Source organism: Rhineura floridana, chromosome 1 (genome assembly GCF_030035675.1).
Source record: "Rhineura floridana isolate rRhiFlo1 chromosome 1, rRhiFlo1.hap2, whole genome shotgun sequence".
NCBI classification, from domain to species: Eukaryota; Metazoa; Chordata; class Lepidosauria; order Squamata; family Rhineuridae; genus Rhineura; species Rhineura floridana.
The window spans coordinates 163,615,609-163,640,470 of NC_084480.1; the positions used below are offsets into that span (position 1 = coordinate 163,615,609).

General features: G+C 44.2%; 1 protein-coding gene across 4 annotated transcripts in view; it reads left to right on the forward strand.

Annotated features, from left to right (window-relative positions):
* The first annotated feature begins 2,325 nt into the window (after positions 1-2,325).
* The window catches only part of QTRT1 (queuine tRNA-ribosyltransferase catalytic subunit 1), a 30,105-nt gene continuing 7,568 nt past the window's right edge, over positions 2,326-24,862 (forward strand). Inside the window, exons 1-5 of one of the 4 annotated variants that reach the window (XM_061583625.1) lie at positions 2,326-2,472; positions 4,640-4,708; positions 6,191-6,329; positions 8,383-8,461; positions 17,668-17,783. In XM_061583625.1, the coding sequence (XP_061439609.1) occupies positions 2,470-2,472; positions 4,640-4,708; positions 6,191-6,329; positions 8,383-8,461; positions 17,668-17,783 (406 nt within the window). In that variant the 5' untranslated portion in view covers positions 2,326-2,469. Of the gene's footprint in view, positions 2,473-2,732; positions 3,088-4,639; positions 4,709-6,190; positions 6,330-8,382; positions 8,462-17,667; positions 17,784-24,862 lie in introns of those variants that run through there. The other 3 variants (XM_061583605.1, XM_061583595.1, XM_061583615.1) reach the window with 3 other exon arrangements.

The window sequence follows — 24,862 nt, forward strand, 5'->3', positions numbered from 1 at the left end:
GAAATCCACAGCTAGAGCATCTCCCGCAAAAGAATGGGTGTGGCACTCACTGTCTCTTGTAAAACACCTTATAGTATTGCAGTGTTCAGTTACTAATTTACTTGTGATGACTTCATAAAATCATAGAGTTGGAAGGGCCCGTAAGGCCATTCAGTCCAGCCCCCTGCTCAATCCAGGAATCCATCGTAAAGCATACTCAACAGGTGCCTGTCCAGCTGCCTCTTGAATGCCTCCAGTGTTGGAGAGCCCACTACCTCTCTAGGTAATTGGTTCCATTGTTGTCCTGCAGTTAAGAAGTTTCTCCTCATGCTCAGTCAAAATCTGGCTTCCTACAACTTGAGCCCATTATTCCGTGTCCTGCACTCTGGGGTGATCAAGAAGAGACCCTGACCCTCCTCTGTGTGGCCACCTTTTAAGACTTGAAGAGTGCTATCATATCTCCCCTCAATCTTTTCTTCTTAAGGCTAAACATGCCCAGTTCTTTCACTTTCTTCATAAGGCTTTATTTCTAGTCCCCTGATCATCCTTGTTGCCTTCCTCTGAACCTGTTCCAGTTTGTCTGCATCCTTCTCAAAATGAGGTGTCCAGAACCAGGGGCAGCTCCAAAGGACGGCCAGGTGGCGCCTGGCTGTGGCCCCCGCGGCCCATGGGCCCTCCTGAATGGCCCCTTGTGATGGTGGGGGAGTAGCACTCCCCTTCCGCAGCAGACTCCCCGACACAGATTGTAGGGAGGGAGCTGCCCACCAGCTCGATCGCTCTCCCCGCTGCCCACTTGCTTGCCCTCCACCCCCGCCCACTCGCTCACCCTCCGCCCCTGCCCACTCACTTGCCCTCCCCCATCACTTGGTCTCCCCCCTGCCCCCTGCTCGCTCGCCCTCCCCTCCCCCCGCTCATTTGCTCTCCCCGCCACCCACCCGCTTGCTCGCTCGCCCTCCGCCCGCACCCCCTGCTTGCCCTCCCCCACCCCCTGCTTGCTCATTCTCACCCGACCTCCCACTCTCTTGCTCACTCGCTCTCCCCCCTCCCCTCACTCGCTTGCTCTCCCCCGCCACCTGCTCGCTCACTCTCCTCCCCTCCCCTGGTCACTTGCTTTCCTCCTCCTCGCCCTCCCCCCTGCTCGCCCTCTGCTCACTCGCTCACCCTCCGCCCTGCCTATTTGCTTGTGCGCCCGCCCTCCCACTTGCTTGCCCTCCCCAGCTCGCCTGTCCGCTCGCTCACCGTATGCCCCTGCCCGCTCGCTCACCCAAATGTGGCCCTCCAGGGCTATCTGGCCCTTAGAACTCTACCGAGGCCACACCTCTCATAGCCCTGCTCTGCACCATTCTCAAGTGTTTCTCACTGGATCGATTGTGCTCTTTAACTCTGAATGCCTCTTGCTTGCCTGGATAGAGGACAGAGAAGAGGGTGCATAGAATTTTGCCGACTGTACCAAGGCAAAATCTACATTAATTGCTCTGCTTACTTTTGCCTCTGGCCCTGTTCATCACTAGCCACATGCCCCTATAAAGTTGCCCACAAGGGAATATGGCTCTTGGAGTGAAAAAGGTTTCCCATCCCTAAAGGCTGCAAAAGCACAAATGTATATTTAACATATTTCCATAAATTATAGTGTAATGTGGGCAGACCCCCACTAATACAATTCTATTGCACAAGAGGGGGAAAATCATCCAGGAGAACCAGAGGTTGGGAGGAGGGGAGTAATAATGGTACTTTTAAAGTGTAATTTGTGGAAAAAGTGGACATGGCTTACTTTTAAAAACAGTCAAATCAAATTCTTTTATAAATGTCTCCTTGGGATACCTCTTCAACTTTTCTCTATGGATGCACACTTGACAAAAACACAAGCCAGACAATTGATCTTCACTTCACTTTCCGTAAGGATCATTGTGCAGTTTTTTGTTGTGCTCCAAGAATCTGAAGAGCCTGTAGACAAATATTCTTCAGAGCCTGTTGTCAAATAGACTATAAAGCAGAAAGCGATGGTTCATTTTGACGAGTATCTCAAAGGTTTCAATTTAAGAGACTGCCATCAGGAGAGGAACAGAATGAGTCAACATAACCTTTGACACAGACACAGCAAATCCCCAAATCATAATCTTGGAGGATCGGTATTAGCCCTGTATTCCTGGGTAAGGGTCAAAAGACTCCTATGCTCCGGCATAGCTCCCCAAAGCACAGGTGGGACGGGACGCCTTCTGAACCAGACTCATCCACAGGCTGCCAGCACCAATAGGCCCCGATAGGCGCTCCTCCAAGGATGACTGTGTCGTACTTCATAGAGGACTATTTATAGAGGAAGTATTCTGAAATAAAGGAGAATCCTGTTTGAAAGGCAGTTCGTTTTAAATCTGATGTAAAGATCAGGAACCTTAAGGGAGAGCAGGGGCTTTGAAATTGCCCTCAACAGTTAACAGGTTAATGGCAGACTGAGCAGGCACACAAGTTACCTGGGGATCACATCTTCCCTTTATGGTAAGTTCTAGTGATGTTTTCTAAATCTACGTCTATACATGTAAATTAGCAAATGTGAATTTTATGGAAATCTGCATCTTCGTTTGTTATCTTTGTTAGTGATGCATCCGTGACCATAAGACTGTTATTTCTGCAGCAACAGATAAAAAAACCCTCTAAAAATTGTGTATCTCCAGCCGCTGAGTTTATTATCTCTATGGGCGGAACGTTAGCACGGCCAATAAGTTACAGGGTCAAGGGGCGGGCGCTATGACGACAACATAACTGGGCCTCAGAAATTAAGAGGATTCCCGGCCCCCTCCACGGATAGAATCCGAAGCGCTTTAGCTTTGGGCCTCGCCCCTCTTGTCGTGTCACGTGACAGGCAGCGGCAGGGGTCGCGTCGCGATTGCTATGGCGGTCGAGCCCGCGGCTCTGTCGCTGCGTGTGTTAGCGGAATGCAGGCGAAGCAAGGCTCGTGCTTGCGAGTTACGGCTGCCACACGGCACCGTGAATTGTCCCGTTTTCATGCCGGTTGGTACTCAGGGAACCATGAAAGGTCTCACCGCCACGCAGCTGGATGCTCTAGGATGCCGCCTGTGCCTGGGCAACACCTACCATCTAGGCATGCGACCCGTGAGTAACGCTCCCTGAACAGCAGGATATCAACCCCTCGAGTAAGAGTAAGGCTGGTTCCCTGTATCAATAGAACTGCCCCCACCTGCTTCTGGGCCAAAGGAACCCAGGATTTTTGTGCAGTTGTGATTGGACACCAGCATTTCACCACGACCACCAATTTTATGTGAAAGTGTTAAGCTTTGGGAGCTTTTAGATATGTAAAAGTATGCATTCCAGTGAATGGGGCATCTCCATGCAATTAAGCAATTAGTTGAGAGGGAACAATTTAACCTAAATTAACCTTTGCTGAAGCCTATGGATTTTTTCTTTATTTGGGAGGTTTCTGGCTTGAAATCGAGGCCAAACTTATACATACCTCTTTGACTTGTAATATTAACACTGGACTGTCATGAGCCAGTCTCTTTCAACTTCAGCTCCCTAACCTGCAATATGGGGATAGCACTGGAAATTTGCATAGCCTCAACTATTTTTACATGTTTAGAGAGGTCAAAAAAGTTTCACATAAGACTTAAATTAGAAAGACCATTACTGCTACCTTTTGTGTGGGGATGGATGTGCTGGTGTCCAATCACGGTTATGCACAGTGGATTTCTCAGGGTAGATATTTCTGTCTGGGAGGATATCCTTAATTTAAAAACAGCTTTTATTTTAACCCAGAAATCTTCTGGTCAGTAGAATCCAGTGGGTCAGTGATATGCCCTTTCATTTTTTCTTCTCTCTATGGTACCTTTCTCTGTTGTGAAACCTGCATCAGCACACACAGTGCTTAGTTCCATGCAAGATTACCTCTGAACATGTTTTTTTTCTTGGTACAAAGTAAACAGGGCCCAAAGGACAAGCTTTTTGAGTTTGTCCTCAGTTCCCAGTTCTAAGAAATTCCCCATTGCACACAGGCCTCTACTGAGGGAAGTTTGCTGAGGTTGTTCTTGCTGTCCTTGTAAACTGGGACAAGTAGAGCTGGAATAACCCAAGGGCACTCTTTTCCCAATCCCCTTTTCCAGATGATCCACAGGATACATAAAGCCACAAGAAGAAACTGAAAGGAGGGCCTTGCAGAGCAAATGCAAGGCTTCAGAAAACTCAAATGTTCAAACAGTTTTCATGAGAGGGAAGATAATTAACATGTACATAGTACTTTAGAATTTTAAAACACTTTATATTTCTTACAACAGCTCTGAGATATTATCCTCATATTACAGATGGGTGGTTATGAACTGAGAGAAAGTGGCTTCGTAATAAGATTATAGCAGACCTGAGATGCAAACCAGGCACCAGGCACTGCATAGTCTGATAGACCATCTTTCATGTAGTCTGCCTTTTAGTTTGTTCTCCCCATGTGCTCTTCGGTTCAGAGTATCTTGCTGCAGGCAGGATGTCTGATGATTATAGGTCTGACCATGTGCAGCTGCTGTTTTTAGCTTGATTATGTGCCACTTTCTGAATGGAAAGTTTAGATGGCTGAATTAGACTATCTTGTGTATTTCTGCCTGGCATCAGTTGTGGGGGTCTTTGGCACTAGCATTGATGATAACCTTTTATCTTGTTCTAGGGACCAGAGCTTATCCAAAAAGCCAATGGACTCCATGGCTTTATGAACTGGTCAGGAAACCTTCTCACAGTGAGTATTAAAGGGAGTAATTACGGCATTTGTTACTGGAAAACTAAGCTTTTAAGCTGAGCCAATCAGGAGGACTTCTGCATGGGCAAATAGCCTGCTTCATAAATGGAGCAAACTATCCTTTTGACGCATCTCTGGCAACCCATGTGACCAATTTCCCTGCCCTGTTTTGCCCAATAGGCCGGGCCTGCCAGGACTCATTGCCCTTCCTCCATCAGCTGACTGCTTCATAACACCCTGGCAGCAGTAGCCCATCCCGCATTGTGCACCTGGAGAAACCTTTTCACACTTCAGGGGACCTGAGTGAGCAGACAGCAGAAGGCCCACAGAGTCCATCAAGTTTCCTTCCCAGCCCCTGAGCCCAACTGAAGCCAGATTGTACTGTGCTATTTTTTTTTGGCCCCTTGCATTGACGTCAATAGGAAGGAATTCCCATGTGTCAAGTCCAGGGCTGATGTAAAGTCCCACTGTCAACAGGGGTGTGGTCATAATCTGGAGGGGTATAGGATATGGCATAAATGTGCACCTCCTTGTGCTGTTCCTGCCTCTCCCACCACTGTCCTGTTTTAGGTGTTGCAGCAGTGTTTGCTTACCAGCATGTATATCATGGCAGTGGCATATGTTGTGTTCTACTGGCATACCAAGACTTCCACCATATACTATAATACCTCAGCTAGCGTAACTGAAGTACGGGTTTACTCTGTCAAAAACATAGAAATATAGTAGAAATCTGAATTTGTTCACTGCTCCTTTCTAACCCCAGTTATGATTTCAGGAACTTAAGGATGCTGATTCTTCTACGTTGACTTGTAATGTTTCCCGCATCTGGAGAGATGAGGGATCTCTGAAATCCTGCTTCATTTATTATTATTTTAACATATATGTGTTACAGAAAAATTTGAAGCATGTAGGAGAGTTTGTGTGCCTGCTCAGCCAAATGTACAGGTTTATTGTGAGGATAAAAATGGAAAATTAATTTGATAATGATCATGTAATATTGCTGGTAGGTTGACAGTTATGAGCACAGCAAAGATATTCCTTTTCTTTTTGAAAAGTTTCTATTGTTGTAGGGGTTAAGAGAGAAAGAATGTTCTTAGCTTATTAATTCCTCTAGTAAGCACTATATATTACTGCTTTGAGCTTCGTGTTGGGAAAAAGGATTAACTCTTTTTCTGTTGCAGGTTCTCTATGTGACTTCATGCAAATTGTTCTGAGCTGTTCATTGCAGGAATAGAAATGGGGAACAGAGCTCCACTTGCTGCTGGGGTGTAGCAAGGATGTGTTTATAAGTTCAAGTACAGCAGTGCTGAAGGCTAAATAAATATAGCTGGAGCACAAAGATTTTTATCCATCTCAGCTGTTCTCTTACTCCCATGTTATCAAATGAAACATTGCTCTTCTGGCAATTATAGGAGCGGAGCACCGGGACAGAAGAATTTTGTGTATTTCAGCTCTTTTCATGGTGTCAGTGTTCTTTTGCAGGACAGTGGTGGGTTCCAGATGGTCTCTCTGGTGGAGCTGTCCACTGTGACTGAGGAGGGAGTGCACTTCTCTTCTCCATACGATGGCAAGGAGATTCTGCTGACTCCAGAGAAATCCATTGAAATACAGAATGCTCTTGGTAAGTATTCTCTTGCATGATATCAACTGCTGGATTGACTGATGCTTTCTTCTGCTTCACAGCAGTGACATTTCTCTCTAGCTACAGCTATTTCCCCACTACCTTTGAAATACCAAATAGATAAATTCAGAATAAGGCAACTGAGAAAGTAGTTGAGAAGCTCATGAGGTGTTACTCTGTTGGTGACTCTTGGAGTTAACTGAAGAGCTAAAATGAGGTGCTAATAAGATAAAAGCATAAATAACTATGACTAAACCTAGTAATCATTCCAGCCAGGCAATATGCCCACTGAAAGTTCTCAAGCCTACACAGAATAAAAGCCATGTGCCCAATAATTTGTTACCATGCCCAACCCAGCAAACAAGAAAACAATACAGCCAGCTTGAACTAAAACAGGTACGTTGAATTTTCAGTTCTGCTAGGAATAATCCCCACTGGACTGTTAAAATTCACCTAATAACCCATAAATCCTATCAAAACTCAGGATTGTTGATTGTTCTAGCAGGTATAAAGAACTACTCTGATCCATAAGCTATTAATAATGAGATGATTCTGAGGAACTTCTTTTAGTCCATCCTAGCAAGTACTACTGGGTGGAGGGCAGAAAGAGAAACGGGGATCTGAAAAAAAATATTTTGGTTGGCTTCATCCTAGTTCCAAAGGTCAGCTGCATACCACATAGAGCAGTGGTTCTTAATCTTTTTGGATCATTGACCCCTTTGAGAATCTGATGAAAGCTATGTACCCCCATATATAAATACAATTAATTTTATTGCATTGGAAATTGATTTTGTTATGCCCAGTTCATGGACTCCCTGAAGCTCATCTATGGAATCCCTAAAGGTCCATGGACTGCAGGTTAAGAACCCCTGACACAGAGGAATTTGTTTTACCTCTAAAGAGAGAGGGAGGATAGACTTTTTAGTTAGCAAAATATAGAACATTTTGCATTAATTTTCAGAATTTCAACAACTACTTTTCCCAGAGAGAAGTAGATGAAAACTTATCCTAAATTTCTGCATGATTTTCAAATATATTTTCAAATATATTACAATTCAAAAACCAATTTGTATACAGATGGCTTCCCCCAAAAAGTAGTCCCTTGGTTTCTTTTGAGTATTGATAAGTGTGCCTACCTTTGTCAGCATTAACAGGATCAGGGGAGCACCTGGTAACGTAAGTAACTAATGCCAATTTTTATTTACATAAGACAGAAAAGTCCATCAGACTTCATCAGATTTGTTCTCTTTGTAATCCCTTCTGTTACTCAACTGTGATAAGTCATGTTCCAGTTTTTATCAAGCCAACCCTTCATTGTCAACCTTGTTGTTTTCCAGTAACCCGCCAGTTCAATATATGCTGCTGGTAATCCTGAAAGAGATTTGTAAAAGTACAAAATAGTGGGGTGGCAGGGTGGACAATTGAACGTGGTTAGAATACAGTGTAAAAGTGCTCCTCCTTGTGCTATTTTTAGTTATTCTGCCAGCATAGCTGACTTGGCAGCAGCCGGTCTCCATACTGCTGGCATAGCAAGCGCTTGCACAGAATCCTATGGCCACTCACCTAGCAGATTTGAAATATAGAATTGCTTTCTATAAACCGCACCCACATGAACCTGTTTACCTTCTCAGATCATCATCTCAGGTGCTGTTGCTTCTACTGGGAGCAACGGCGGGATATCAATTTAATAATAATAATTCATCCTCTTTTTGGGAACCAGGCTAGCCATCAGCAGAACAAGGCATTTTCATCTCTTCTTCTGGTTATAAAACTCCATCTGAAGATGGCTTAGCTAGCACCTTCCACTGTTCCTTTCAGAAACAGGCATACATTTTTTTTCTTAAAAGGTTTTTGAGACAAATTGGAAGCTAAATTGACTCTACACTACTTCTACATTATATATTTTACTAGGTTTTAGTCCAAAAATTGTGGAAATATTTTTTTAAAAATAAATAATTTTGAAACCTGCCATGTAGGTCTCCTCCTCATCCATTACCACAATGGATTGATCTAATTTGCTTCTTCTAACACACATTGCATTTTCCTTCCCCAGGCTCTGACATCATGATGCAGTTAGATGATGTGGTCAGCAGCACAGTCAGTGGTCCACGGGTAGAGGAAGCCATGCTCAGGTTTGCTTTGTGTGTTGTGTCATTCTACCGTTTGATCCCAATTGGGTAGCCCAACTCAGCTCTTCCCAGCCATTGTCATCTGAGATGCTATGTTCATGTAGTCTTTTAGTCTACATACAGTCTTTGCTTACAACTGGTGAAGCATCCAAATTCTGTGTGTTTAGTGTGAGCAGATGAAATTATGCAGATGTCATTTGATCTTAAAAGCCACTCTTTTTTGTGTGTGAATGCAAACATCATTCTGCAGAGGTAGAAGTAATTTGAGTTAATGCCTAATCTGTGCTAGGTTATGTCCTGTGCTGCAGTTGCAGAATATTGGTAAACTGTGACCAGGTCCCTGTGGAAGAGAACAGATCTGTAGCGAGATGAGAAGATCTCACTCCAGGCTGTTCAAAACCCTCCCAGTACCTTCTGCAGACTTTGCTATCACATTTTCTCCGTAGCTGTGAAGATCAGCCTGACCTTGGAGAACTAATCACTGTAGCTCCAGTTGTGTGTGATTGTGTGCTTTGCTGTGGAACTGCCAAGTTCTTAAAAAAAAAAAAAAAAGTGGTTAGAATATTTTAGCCTTTCTGGATTTTTCTGGTTCTTTAATACTTATACATTGCTAAGTAATGTATCACTTAATGTAAGTAATGTATCAATAAATAACTTATTTATTGGTAACCTTTTTCCTTAGCCTTACCAGGTTACTGCTTTTTGTTGTGGTGTTTCACTCCGTTTAGCAGAACATGGCCTAGGAAGATGTTGCTCTAACAATTATGACCAAGGAAGAATTCCACCCCATCTTACAATACACTAACACAGGATTGCAACAGGGTTATTTGTTGGAGTGCTAACCTATGATAGGTAGAACAATAAACAAAAAGGTCAGGCATACAGTTTTGCATCTTGGTAATTATAGAACTGAGGCAGGGCCATAAATTGGGCAGAGGGCGTGTTTTGCCTACAGACAAACTTGAGCTCAATTCTTAGCAGCTCTCGGATAGCAGGGCTGGAAAGGAGCTCTGCCTGAGACCCTGGATAGCTGCTTCGAGGCAAAGCAGAGGATGAACTAGATAGACCAATGATCAGATTATGTATAAGGCAGCTTCATGTGCACATTCATGTGTACTCAGGCGGCATGGTTTGTCATATTATTGTAGTCTTTTGTATACAGCATTTTATAATTTCATCAGGGCACTGGGCCTTTCTATATTATCATTTTATAGCAATGAATGCACAACATCCAGAAATGCCTCATGGAAGTACTTCTGTTTGGGGATATATTGGGTCTAAGGGATACTAGAGGGGCTGACTTACTGGAGGGGAAGAAAGTAACATGTAGTTTTTAAAAAATGCAATGCCATTTTGCTCCGGGCTTTTTTCCCCCTGCATGTGGTAACCAATGAAGTACAGCAGCAGTGGGGAAGCTGAGGGTGCACATTGTCAGGTGTTTCATTTTAGCTACATGTTACCTGTGGGGACAAGAAAGAAGGCAGTTCTGAACTGTTCAGTCATCAGTTCTGGCCTCATTTCCCGAGCATTCGCACAATGACTTTTGCTTAGCAAGTTCCAATTTGAGATGCTTTCTGGAATGTGGTTACACAAATGCCATGGCCAGTGCCTGTGACATCACTTGCCCCATTTCCTCCCCCCCCATGCCCATGTCATGCTGCTTCTACATTATGGTCTTCAGTGCCTGTTGAAGACCATTTTATTTTCCCAAGTCATCTCAATTACAATAATTTTAATTACAATAATTTTAAACTGCCTTGCTTCATTTTATCATTCTGCCATGCCATTTTATTCTGTTTTTATTGTAATTTTCAAACATTGAATATATATAGTGCCTTGTAAAAGTAATCAGACCCCTGACCAATGCTCACTCATTACTGAATTACAAATGGTACATTGTAATTTCATTCTGTATGATATTTTATTTTGAAACACTGAAACTCAAAATCAGTTATTGTAAGGTGACATTGGTTTTATGTTGGGAAACATTTGTAAGAAACATAAAAAATTGAAACATATTGCTTGCATAAGTATTCAACCTTTATGTTGTGGAAGCTCCCAGTTTACACAGATGAAAAAAATGGCTGTGTCGAAGACACAATTACCTTACCATTGGCCTCCCTTAAAGTTGCTGTCACATTAGGGGTATTCACACGTTACTTTGTTCCCAGGTAAAAGCCCCCTGTACCTGGGTACAGCTGCTCTTGAGAAAGAGTCTACACGTGGTGATTTCAAAAATCACCACGTGTACAGGCATCCTGAAAAAAGACGTCTTCTGCTCACGTGGTGATTGTCCCTGCATGCTGTCCCCGTGGAGCTGATCGTGAGCAATTAGTTTTTCTCCCTGGGGACAGCCTGAGCCTTCGCTCTAGCAGCAGCAGCAGCAGCAGCCAATCAGAAATGGGCTCAAGGAAACGTCAGTTGCTGGAGCCACGGAGCAGCGGGAAAGAAGAATAAAGCTAAACTGGAGGAAAGGGAAGGGAAGGGAGACCAGCCTGAAGCAACGAATGAGCTTGAGGGAAGGAAAGAGGCAGAAAAAAAGGGGGGGGAGCTTTGAAGGACTCACTGCAATTTTTAAAAAGTCTACTCAGAAGTAAATCCCACTGAGTTCAGTGGGGCTTACTCCCAGGTAAATGGAATGACTAAAAATGTGAGAGAGACTTGTCAGGAAGCTAGAGCTAGGTTTACAAAATAAATTTGTTTTACATACTTAAATGGAGTTTAAGCCTCTTGTGGGCTCAGGCGAGTGAAAACTGTTGTCTTGAGAGAAGGGCAGAAGGAAGCAGTAACCAGAAAGCTAGCGAAGAGAGAGAAGGGCAGAGATTCTGAGGGCTCACAATATAATTCTAAAAACATTACTCAAAAGTAAGTCTCACTTAGTTCAATGGGGCTTACTCACAGGTAAGTGGAGTTAGGATTGCCTAAAAAAAGCCGAGTGTTCTGTCAGAGAAGCTAGAGCTAGGCAAGGACTTACATTGTTAATTTTTACAAAATTAAGTTTGATTACATTCCTGGTACAATCCTAACCCCATGCTTACTCTAAAGTAAATCCCATTCAGTTTGGTGGGACTTACTCCCAGGTAAGAAGGATTAGGATTCCAGCCCCTTAAAAGAAACAGTTCGGGGGGCAGAGAAAGGGAGGGGAGTTTGCCTCTGTGTCTGCTCACAGTCCAGTCCAGTCCTAGCCATGTTTACTCAGAAGTAAGTTCCACTGAGTTTAATGGGGCTTACTCCTGAAGTGAATGTGAATATAGAATTACAGCCTTTAACTTCTAAATTCAACCCTTTCCTTTAAATACTAGGTGATTTATCAATAAATATTATAAAATTTATGATGTCTGTTAGATGTTCAATGTGTCATTATGTGACTCTTATTGTTGCTTGTTACTAGTACACCTACTTTTCAGGATAGTGCCACAAATAGATTCCAAAACTTGCTCCAACTCCCCTGTTCAGGTAATGAATAATAGCTGCTATCACAACTGCAGTAATAAAATAACTTAATGGCTAGGTAACACATTGCTCAGAAATTAATTTCTCAAGTAATTGTGCAAAGGATTGTAGCCTTAATCTTATTTAATGCCTTATTTCCTTTACATCTCAACTTTCCTGCAAAGAGCTTAGTGTGGCATAAGTACACACAGGACCTCAGAATAGCCATATGAGGTAGTTTAGGCTGAGAAGGTGACTAGCCCAAAAGTCACCCAGTAAGTTTCATGGCTGAATGAGGGTTTGAATCCAGGTCTCCCAGGCCCTAGCCCAGTACTCTTATCACTACACCACACTGGCTTTTGCAGAACTTGTACACTACAGTACATCTATAAATCCAATGTAAATTACCCACTATACTTTTCTTCCTTGGTCTTTTAAAACCTATTGAAATCAATGGTAAGGTAAATTCTGTTGTGTGCTTTCTGTTTCCTCTTAAAGGTCAAGAAAGAGAAATATGACCAAGACTCTTCCAATAATTTGATGACATAGGTCAGCAGTGATAAATGGGGGGGGGAGAGAATGGCAGTGGCACAGAGATGGCAAGGTTGGGGGTACTTTGGTGGAATGCAGCACAAGCTTGCAGGTGTGTGCCCACCTGCTGCAGGATGGTGGTGTCACCAGCTCTGAACTTGCAGGCACCTTGCCCCATTCAGTGAGTGGCAATGCTGCCATTACTGAGAGAGCACTGCTACTGCGGAGTCAGAGATCCACCCTGCGTTTTGCTAAAACCTCAAGAACCACCAACTGCAGCCAGCTGCAAAAGACATACGTCTAATATGAAAGAAAATGGTGTCTCTGCGAAGCTGCTGAGCACAGGGTTATCAGAACTGAGATGAGCTCACAGACTTTCCACACATAGATTTATTCCTACTTTCCACAAGTATTCTTAATTTCAGTTGTCAAATTTCCAAATGGATGTGTGCCCTTTTGTTGCTATTGTTAATCAACTGGAAGCCAGAAGCGCTTGCCAATTGACTACAAATCTCCCAGGGATCTACGAATAGATTACAGTCTGTCTTCTGGCCATCCCTGCACTAAATCATTTGTATGGGCACAGACCTACCTTGCAGGGTTGTTGTAGCATGGTTCAAAGGAGTGCTTGCAAGAATGAAACTACAATAGCAGAGGTAAGACTATTCAAAACATTGCCAAAGAAGGCATTCTCAAAAAAGCAATGTCACCTTTCTACTGTGTATCCAGAAATTGAGAAGAAAAAAATTGTGGATTTGCTCATCTCTGTGTAGCTCTTACCTTCTACGTCAAGTGTCATGCATCAAAATTAGACACACCTGATAGTCAAACACATGATAATGGCTGCCTCCATTAGAAACTGCTGTCAGAAGTAGCTGCATCACATGGTTTTATGGTAACACAAACCTGTCTTGTAGGGTTGTAATGTTTTGTTTGTTTATTTATTATTTGATTTAGAGGGTGACGAGGATGATAGCCGGTATGGAGAACAAGTCTTATGAGGAAAGGTTGAAGGAACTTGGCATGTTCAGTCTGGTGAAGAGAAGGCTGAGGGGTGACATGATTACACTCTTTAAGTACCTGAAGGGCTGTCACATAGAGGAGGGTACAGATTTGCTCTCTGCTGCCCCAGAGGGTAGGACTAGGTCTAATGGTTTTAAGTTGCAGGAGCGTAGATTCAGATTGGACATTAGAAGGAACTTCTTGACAGTAAGGGCAGTTCGGCAATGGAACCGACTGCCTAGGGAGGTGGTGGGATCCCCTTCGCTGGATGTCTTCAAGCAGAGGCTGGACAGCTATCTGCGGGAGATGCTCTAGCTGTGGATTTCCTGCTGTGAGCAGGGGGTTGGACTTGATGGCCTACACGGCCCCTTCCAACTCTATGATTCTATGATTTATATCCTGCCCTTCCTCCCAGCAGGAGCCAAGGGTGGCAAATACTTTATGATTAGGATGGTTAGACTTCATGGTTAGACTAGATCAGGATCTAATACTCTAGATCAGGATGGTTAGACTTCAGGTTTTTGTATTGATTTTATTATTATTATTACAAAAACCCAAGATCCACCAACCAGAGCAAGCCACAAAATATATGCACTTAGAGTTAAATAATTCTTAGCCGAGGAATTTGTTTTGAGTTCCAAAATTGAACTGAGCTCACAGAATTTCCACACAAAAATCCACTCTGATTACCCCCCACTTTCTTCATTTCAGCAGTATAATGGTGGGGCGGTCATTTTCTTGTTTTCATTGTGAAACAGGAGTCTGAAATCCTCACTGATCTTCTGTGAGTCATCCTGAGATACACCAATACATTTTGATCTACTTTCGGCACACCCTGCATTTAAAGTGCTATCCAAAAGCTAAATATTATGACATAGATCAGTGGTTCCCAACCTGGGGGCCGCAAAGTAATCCAGAGGGGGCTGCAAACAGTAAAGAAATTAATTATAAAGCTTATAAAGGGGGTCCCGTACCCAAAAAGGTTGGGAACCACTGACATAGATCATAAAAAGAGATACTGATGATCACTTTTTGATACTGAGCTACAAACATTTCTACTGAAAAACCATAAAAACCACAGCTCAGAGCTTTCCTGTTTGCCAAATACCAGGAAAGGCTTTCCAGGGGACAGAGTATGTTACAGTGGGAGCAGTAGGCTGGAAAGCCCAATTGATAAATAATTTCCCCCACATTTATATTTTGAGTGTAGTTTTGTGTATTAAAGCGCATGATGTCCTCAAGAAAGAATCAGGTGTAACATATTGGAAGAATCGTTACAGTTCATACTCTTTTAAGCAGGTTGTTTTTGTTGCAGCCCCCTCCTCAAAATATTTTCATATATAAATATTCAATATATTTAGGTCTGAACTTTCACTGATTTATCTATATGTCCTATTGATCTCTATAGGACTGTATAGACAAGTATAGGATTGTTTCATGAAAGCCTACATCAAAAACCATACATACTCTTATAATGGGCAATGAAAAATGCAATATTTTAATAACTATAATTTTGATAGTTACAGGTTAGTATTTTCTTTTTAAAAGTTGGTGTTTTGATTTAAAAACTTAAGAATCTGCAGGAAAAATGAAAAGAGTAAAACTACATTCCTGTTTCTGCCAACACTCTTTCTATTGAAGGTACCCCTTGACAGGCAACAGTTTCAGGAAGTATAACAGACCCAGCATGCCTTGCCTTGTTGCCAGTAAAAGGGAATTGCTTCAATGGCGCATTTAATAAGTGTCATTGAAGCCATTTTCTTTCCCTGGCAGCAAATATGTATATAACAGACTGTACACTCGTTGAATGTTACATGTGAATAACTACGAGTGTACAGCCCAACTACTTGTGTACCTGGGTACACAGACTGTACACTCGTTGACCGTAACGTGTGAACAGGGCCATTATTATTGTTTATTATTATTTATTACATTTATACCCTGCCTTTCTTTTCATGATTGAAAACCCAATGCGGCTTACATATGGTTCCCAGGGTCAGGCTGTGGATCTGAAGATCAAAGAGCGTTCTACAGGAATGAGAGATAAAGTAATGCATAGATTAGGAAAAGGATACAGAACAATATCCAAGTGTTTGAATATTCCAGTGAGCACATATGGAAGGGTGGCAAGAAAGAACCCATTACTCAAAAAGTACCATCTGAAAGCACATCTGGAGTTTGCCAGAAAGCATGAGAGTGCCCAACTGTGATGTGGGAAAAGGTTTTACAGTCAGAGGAGGGCCTTTATGTTGAGCATAGTGTATGGGTGGGTTCATGTCGGGAGAGGCATTCTATCAGGTATTGCGGTCACCAAGCCGTGTAATGCTTTATAGGTTAAAACCAGCACCTTGAATCGAGCTTGGAAACATACAGGCAGCCAATGCAACTGGGCCAGAATTGGTTTTATATGTTTGAACCATCTGGTCCCTGTTACCAATCTGGCCGCTGCATTTTGCACAAGCTGCAGTTTCCGAACCGTCCTCATAGGCAGCCCCACTGGCCTGTGTGAAAGGGTGGAAAGAAAGAAGCCATTACTCAAAAAGTACCATCTGAAAGCACATCTGGAGTTTGCCAGAAAGCATGAGTGCCCCAGCTGCGATGTTGTAAAAGGTTTTGTGGTCAGATGAGACCAAGGTAGAGCTTTTTGGCCAAACTCAAAGCACAATGTGTGGCGCAAACCTAACACTGCCCATGCCTCAAGACACACCATCCCTCCAGTGAAGGATGGTGGTGGCAGCATCATGCTGTGAGGATGCTGCTCATCACGAGGGACTAGGCATCTTGTTAAAATTGAAGGAAGAATGGATGGAGCAAAATACAGGGAAATACTGCAAGGGGAAATTCATTTTTCAGCAGGACAGTGATCCCAAGCACAAGGCCAAAGCAGCATTGGAGTGGATCAAGAACAAAAAGGTGAATGTCCTGCAGTGGCCAGTCAACGTCCTGATCTCAATCCCATTGGGACTCTGTGGCGCTCTTTGAAAATTGCGGTCCACAAGCGACGTCCAACCAACCTCAACAACCTGGAGCAAATCTGCCAAGAAAAATGGGCCAAAATCCCACCCAACACTGTATGCAAAGCTGGTACATGCTTATCTCAAAAGACCTAAAGCTGTTATTGCAGCGAAAGGTGGCTCTATCATGTCAGGCTTAGGTGGGCAACACAGCCAGTTCCAGACAAGACTGTTCGGAGTTAAAGACAGAGTGAAGCCGTTAATTGACAGCACTTGGCAGAAACGCCCAAGGTCAGGCTGCAGCTGTAACAGATAAGAGAAGCAGCAATAAAAAGGCTTCAATGAGCACACAGTGGTGTGGGGGTAATAGGATTGTATTGAGACGGAGCAGGGTGTGTTAAACTGCCTATTGCAACAGTAAAAACGCTCTTACTGAAATCTTGGCTGGTGGTCTATTCTTTCCGTCGGCGGCAAGCCCTAATAGGCAAGTTATCGAACGACTGGACTACTGGTTATACTGGTTAATAGCTGTGCACTCTTATTAATGTGGGGGGTTTGAACACTTACTCAAGCAACATGTTTCAGTTTTGTATGTTTCTTACAAACATTTCCCAACATAAAACCAATGTCACCTTACAGTAATTGATTTTGAGTTTCAGTGTTTCAAAATAAAATACCATACAGAACAAAAGTACAATGTACCATTTGTAATTCAGTAATATGAAAGTATTGGTCAAGGGTCTGATTACTTTTGCAAGGCATTGTATATAAATTTTTTACTTTTGATCAACCGGAGAACTTTTGTAAAGGATAAGATGTAAATGGACTAAATGAATGTGAAATACTGTTTTTTAAATAAAAAATTAATAATGAAAAACTACTCATGCTCCTATTGGCTTTAGCTGTTTTATTGTGTCTGAGTACCTTTTTGCTTCTTGCTAATGCTGAACAAACAGAATATCAGGGCATCTGTGCAGACAAAACCAACTGCTGTCTATAAGGGAAGCCTTGTGTTTTATTGACTGCACATCCCCAAGGATAAGACCACAAGCCCAGATTGCTGGATTTAGAGTCAACATAACTAATTGCCTCTCTGCTGAGCTCCTGACTTGGAGTGCATGCCTGAGGAGGAGTAAGAAACAATGAGCTATGAGCTGGGATAACTAACGCTGGAAGTTTGATGCATCTACACTTGCAACTTGCAACTATCTGAGTAATGTAATGTGTGATTGTGGAGAGATATGATGAATGCTGCCTTTTCTTAACTGAGCAGGGCTCTGTCTATTACAGGTCCATTCGCTGGCTGGACAGATGTATTGCAGCACACCCCAAGCCCAGCCAGCAGAATTTATTTGCTATTATCCAGGGTGGACTGGATCCTTCGCTCCGATCCAAGTGTTTGGAAGGTAAATTTACTTCTGTGTATGGTTTCTGTTCCTAAGCAACTTCTGGTTGCAGCTGGCTGCTTTGAAGCTATTTGATATTTGAGGACAAGGCCAGAGGAAATTAGGCTGAAATTCATCTTTGCCATCTCAATTTTTCTTCTGTGACTGTGACTGAGGCACAGTCCAGCCCTGACATATTTCAAACAGTGTGGCCATTATCTGCCAAGAGGCTTGCAAAGCTTCAGTCACAGATCAGGAAAGTTACAACCAGAGCTGTAAACTTTAAAGGGTAGGTTAATCAGCTAAAGCTTCACTTGTGGCGATGACCAGTCTTACCCAGAGGAATTCCAAGTTCAGGGCATGCTTGCTTGTTTGGTTGGGCTAGTTTGGTTCTGGTGTAGTGTTACAGTAAAGAATGAAATAAAAATATTAAAAAATGCCCTTTCCTCCTAAGAATGAACAGTAGCATTTGTTTATAAAAGCCTAAAAAAACACTGGAAGAATGCAGTTCCTCCAGAGGCACCCAGTTATTCCTTCTGTATCATTCTAGGAGCCGCAGGCTGAGCGGATTTTCTATAAATACGCACAACAATTCCAAAAAGGTTTCCAGACTTTGCCATAAATTGGGTAAAGGAGATGAGGAGAAGATGATGAACTTGTGGCTTGGTTCCCAAGTTGAGAATCTACCATATATTTTGGATAGTTGTTTGCTATGCATTTGGATGACTCCTATGATATCGTAACCAAATTTTGCATGATGAGTCCAGAAATCAAGAATCAAGTTTTCATCTATGTTTGAATACATTTGAGACCCCTGTTGAAACAAGATGGCAGACTGAATCTATCAAAACTACACTGAATTTAACTAAATTTTGCATGATGGTTCCTGAGATCAAGGATACATTTTTTGTCTGTCTGGATTAGAGATGCAAAGCCTAGAGGGGAAAAACCCAGAAGAATTCAGGCAAAAAACCCAGTTTGTTCCTGGATAATAGTCCATCAAGTGGGTCTCGTGCTCCACAAGGTGTCCATAGGCAGGAATTGCAGTTAATTTCTGAGGGGAGTAGGTTGCCTCAGTCACATGACCCTGTCCAGGCGGTTGCTTTTTTCCTTAGCTCCAATAATCCTTTTGCCACAGTCTTTCTGTTTTTTCCTGTATCTTCCTTTGTGTTATCTTGAGTTTAACTAAACTTTTCCTTTTGTTTTTCTCCACAGCCCCTCTATTTCTCTGTCTTCTGTCACCCCACCCTTACAGGTGGTGGAGTTAGTTTTACCTCAGCCTTCATGGTCTTTGAATAACTTGCTTGTGTTTATTATTTTTTTAAAAAAAATCCTTTATGTTGTTCTCTCACTAGTGTGAACTTTTGTCCTCCTTCCCACATCCCTGTCCGCTGTTTGGGTTGTTTGGGGCAGCAGTGGTTATTTTAGGCCGAATTGGAGCCCAATGCTTGTGTTTGGGGGTTTTTTGGCTTCAATTTTCTTCTCTGCCACACCTGTTTGCAGCAGGTATGCATGAGTTGAGCAAAATGGCAGCCACCACCTATTCCATGGTTAGCTGCCAGACCGCTGGATCTCCAGGCCAATCTTCTGTGGCAGTGGCTTCAGTCTCCGTCTGCGCAGCACCTTTATGACAGCAGCAGTTACCCTCACCTGAGCTGGCCCCAATGGAAGAGGAGGAAGGGAGGCCAGCCTCATGGAAGGCACTTAAGAAGACCAAGCATACAGAAGCCCTTCTCCCCTCAGGCATGGAATGTGCCAAAAAGAAAATTGTTGCCATTTTGAACCCCAGTGTTGCTGTGGCAAAGAAGAAGGCAGCCTCCATTTTGTCTTTAGATGCTTGGACCCTCCGTTGCTCTCCGAGTACCATGGGGCATGGCACTGAGCATTTTTCTGATGATGACCAACTGGGGAGGCACGCTGTTATTGAGCTGTTCTCCTTTGGGCTCTGAGGGTGAATTCCATGGTTTTTATGCCTCTGTATCAAAACGCAAAATTTATGGGGGAAGCCTCAATCAGGCACACAGGAAGACTAGAGCTGCTGTCTCTCTCCTGCCTTGAGCAGGCTGACGGACATGCAGTTGAGCCGTTGTCAGAAGGTGAGGGCTCTAGTATATACATCAAGTATATGGGGCCAATTTTTGTACTTTCTCAGCTTGTAGCGAAGAGTTTACTGGGTGCCCAGTCTCTTCTATTAATAAACAGCAGCAGGAGTCAGCCTCTCAAAGAGCAGAAAGCTGTTACCCCAGTCTACTATAATGTGGTAATGTTTCCATTATGTCCCATTCTGGGCAGCCTTTATTATCAGGGCAGCCCTTTAGCTCAGTATAGCATTAGATCAGTTGGAGTCTAATGTGGTTTGGAGCGATGGTTCCAGAAGTAGAAAGAAACAAAAAATGGTATTTAATAGACTGTTTTTGGGTAGAACATTGCCTACACTTGTTTTGTAAGGCCATGGCAATCCTAGATCTCAATGCTGCAGGTGTGAAGCCCACCTCTTCTACTGCACAGGGGTGGCGGCTGTTACAGAAACAAGTTTTGGGGAGGGGATATTTCTGTTCCTCCTCTGTTGCAGAAGCTGGCCAGGTCAGAGTGGGATATGCCCTTGCAGAGAAGACATTTAGTAGCATATGCTAATGAGTGTTTTGTGTTATAGGCTGCCATGATGGCTGTCATACATTCTCTGTTCCCTGCATTCCTCAGCTGAATAAAAAGGGTCCTACTTAGTGGTTTTGGGGACATTTTGGGGCAGTGAAGCAGGAGCCCCAAGAAGGCTGCCTGGAAGGAAGGGGGAAAGCAATCTTTCCTTGCAGCCTTGCTTCTTTTGCTTCACGAAAAGCCCTCTCCTCTCATTCAGAGGAAGGGCATCATCATCAGCGGCAGTGCAAGGAGACAGGAGTCGGTGATAGTAATCCCCTCTTCTGCCTGGTAGCTCCACCCTCAGCCTCCTTTGGCATCTTCCACTTGTTTTATAGGCAGATGCCTGCCCTCGGTGCGACTGAAAGATGTCCATGTCCCATATGTTTGGCGTTTGTTCCTTTTTTGTGGCGATTTTGCGGCATGATGTGAATTGATGGTGCCCGACGCCCTGAGTGTGTCGTCAGAGCTTGGAAACGTTCCTTTTTTAAACTCCAGTTGGGTTGATGGGAGTTGTAGTTCAAAAAAGAAAAGTTTCCAAGCTCTGATGACGCACTCAGCAGCTGAGTCCGAGAAGGGTGTCCAGCGCCATTTTATTGTCGAGGGAGGTGGCAGAGGGCAAGTGAGCGTGCAAACAGGCAGGGGGGAGAGCGAGTGGGCAATGGGAGGGATGAGCCAGGGAGGCTGCGGAGAGTGAGCGAGTGTGCCAACAGGCAGGGGGGAGGGCAAGTGGGGCACAAGCGAGGGAGGCGGCCGAGGGTGAGCAGGCGCGCGGGCAGCTCCCTCCCTGCAATCTGTGGCGGGCTGTGCCGTGGATGGGGAGCACTACTCCCCCATCACAATGAGGGCGAGCAAGTGGGCAAGGAGGGGACAAGCGAGGGAGGCGGCAGAGGACAAGTGAGCAGGCACTGGCGGGCGGGCAGCTCCCTCCCTGCGATCTGCGGAGGCCCTGCTGTGGAAGGGGAGCACTACTCGCCCACCATAACGAGGGCGAGCGAGCGGGGGGGGTGAGAGAGCGATGCACGGAAAAGCGGAACATTGATCAGCTGTTCCGGGGGGAGCTTCCGGGGCCAAGTGCTGTCCACTGGAGCTCCCCGCACTACAGCTGATCAATGTTCCGCTTTTTGGCAATTTTTGCTTTACGGCGGTGGTCTGGTCCCTAACCTGCCATATAAGTGGGACCCTACTATACTAACAAGCAATTCTAACACAGACGCAGACTGGGATAGGTCTCAACTTAAAAGGCTTGTTGAAAGAGGAAAGTCTTCAAAAAGCGCAGAAAAGATAACAGAGATGGCACCTGCCTAATATTCAAGGAGAGGGAATTCCACAGGGTAGGTGCTGCTACACTAAAGGTCCATTTCCTATATTGTGCAGAACGAACCTGCTGATAAGATGGCATCTTCCAGTGCATCTAACCATGCTGTTTCAAGGTCCTCTTCAGCATTCTAGCCTGGTTTGGCTGAAGGTCCCTGGGGCCAGTGACCTATCTAGACCTGGCCTGGCTGAGGTTGACAGCCTAGCAATTAAGCAACGCTATCTGAAGAAGACTGGTCTCTCATGGGACGTAATTAACACAATGTGATTGGCACCATCTTAGCATCCCATTGGCCTTCCACAAAACGCATCTACACGTTTACTTGGTGAAATTTCGTTGCATGGTGTTCTCCAAAGAAAGTTAAGCTGTTCAGAGCAACCATTTCTTAATTCCTGGGCTCTCTGCAGGATGGGCTTTGCTTGGGCCTCAGGCTTAACGTACTGCACAGGCAACTGCCTGCTCTTTCATTGGTGCTCTCTCTTCAGACATACCAGTCAATCGGGTTTCACCCCCGGTTAATTTCTAAAGTGACTAGTGGTGACTTTTCCCCCTGTTGTGCACATGTTTCCTTCATGGAATCTTCGTAAAGTGTTGTCTGCTCTTGAGTGTTCTCCATTAAGACTGCTCCATTCTGTGCCTCTCTAGGTCCTGTCTTTTCAAGTTCCTTTCTTAAGTCAGCGTAACACATCCCAAAGTTGAAAGCATTGTCTGTGGTGAAACACCTCTGCATCTTCCATTCGGACAAAGTCTACGCACCCCTCTTTTGTACCTATGGTTAACTCAGCCTTCTTTGGGGAGCAAGATTATTCTACCTACCTTTTGCAAGAATCCAGTTCATCCTCGAGAGGTGGGGTATTCCATCAATGTGAGAGGGGCCTTAAAGTTTTATATCAGTCATACCAGAGCAGTGGTTCCCAGCCTGGGGGCCATGAACAGTAAGGAAATGAATGGTTTATTATTATTGTTTTTAAAAAGTCTTCACTCCCAGGCTATGGTCTGAAGGCACACAAGGCCAGCTCCCTTCTGAAGCTAAGCAGGGTCAGGTGTGGTCAGTTCCTGGATGGGAGACCGCCTGGGAACCATAAGTAAGCCGCCTTGGGTTTCTGTCATGGAAAGAAAGGCGGGGTATAAATGTAATAAATAATTATAATATAATACTGTCTGCTTCCCACTGCTGCTGCAGACAACGCCTCCCCCTTGCTCCAAATGAGAGGGGAGGATTTTTGCTGAAGTTGCAGAGCATCTTTCAGATGTCTGCCAAAAAACATGTGGCAGACACCGAAGGAGGCTGAGGGAAGGAGCTACCAGGAAGAAGAGGGCATTACTATTGCCGCCTCCTGTCTCCTCGCTGCTGAGGACGCCCTTGCTCAGAACAAGAGGAGAGGGCTTTTCATGAAGCAAAAGAGGCAAGGCTGCAAGGAAAGGTTGCTTTCCCCCTTCCTTCCTGGCAGCCAGCCTGCCTGCCTTTCTTGGCTCCTGCTTCGCTACCACCTCCTATAAAAAATTATTCTTATTTGCAAGGCCGTCGACATCTCGCCTTTTGCCCAGATGGAGCCATGAAGCAGCGAGGAAACCCAGCACTTGCTTGTCCCCCATCTCTCTGTCCCCAGGCACTCTCCAAGACACTGCTGCAGTTGAGAGCTTCCCCCCTCCCATGTGCCTGAATGCACGCACACTTGCAGATGCTTCAGGAGGGCAGGTGTGTTTGTGTGTGTGCGTGCGCTGATCTGTCTTCTGCTCCGCTCTCATTCCCCAAGTGCACACTAACCAAGTCATCAGTTCTGACGGTCATCCCAAGGCCTAAAAGCACTAACCCCCCTCCTCAATCTATCCACCCTTTTGTCTTCACCATCTAGCATCCCCACCACTACTACATTGCTGCTTCTTGATTATTATTATTTTTAAAAAGCTCAGCAAGTTGGCTGAGGCTGGGGTCCACACACTGCAGCTGAAATGTTTTTATTGATTTATTATTGCATTTATATCCTACCTTTCCTCCAAGTTGCTCAAGGTGGTGTACATGGCCCCCCCCTTTTCATTTTATCCTTACACCAACCCTGTGAGATAGGTCCGGCTGAGAGACTGTGTCTAGTCCAAAGTCACCCAGTAGGCTTCATGGCTGGGTGGGGATTTGGACCTGGATCTTAGTCCAACGCTGTAACCCACTGGTGTTGGGAGACAGCACTGTACATCTTCAGACTGTGTGGGAGGGGGTATATCAATTTGATTGGACCTTCGCATTAAGAAAAGAAAGTAACACCTCCCTGTCTGCAGGGAGCTTTTTATGGAAAGGGATATTTGCAGATGTGATATTGCCACACACCATTTTTTTTCAATTATCGGAGACTAACATTACAATTAGCATGGGGGGGGAGACATGAATTTTCTTCACCTTACAAAGGGGATCCTGTACTCATAAAGGTTGGGAAGCACTGTACTAGAGACATCAAGTGGACTGATTCTTTATTTGTTCTTTTCATCCACGTTCATTGGAGAAGAAAGTTGCTAATTCAACACTGTCTTGCCTGTTCCTGATAGTGTTACTACATTTTCTACAAGGTCTGCTGTAGCCACTGCTGCTTTTTCAGTTTATGCTGCTTTTCTGGGGATTTGCAGAGCCGCAACTTGGGCCTCACCTAATTCTTTCATTTCCCATTACAAAGTTGATGTTTATGCCTCAGATGAGGTGGCCCTTGGCAGATGAGTGCTGCAACACATGTTCATGCCTTGAGTATAGCCGATCCATGTAGCCCTCCCTATGTTTGTTGACTGGGACTGCTTGGGTACATCCCACTTGATGGACTATCATCCAGGGTGAAGAGGACTTTGGTCCTTACCTGAAAGAAATTTCTCCTGGATGGTAGTCCATCAAGGCCCACCGTTGTATCTTTGGTAATGCCTGGGCTGAATTTTCCATGCTAATATGGCATTTAGGTGTCATGTTCTGTGTTTTCTATGGGTCCTCAACATTCATTGGAATGTAGTTCAAAAGATAACACTTAGGTATTTTCATTATTCCTAGTAAGCGACGTTATCATACACTTTTTGTGTGTCTATGATTTGCATATATGTTCTTTTTGGGAACTAGGTCTCGGTTCTTCTCTTGGGGTTGGAAGTTTTTCTCTAATTTTTTTTCCTGTGAGTTTTT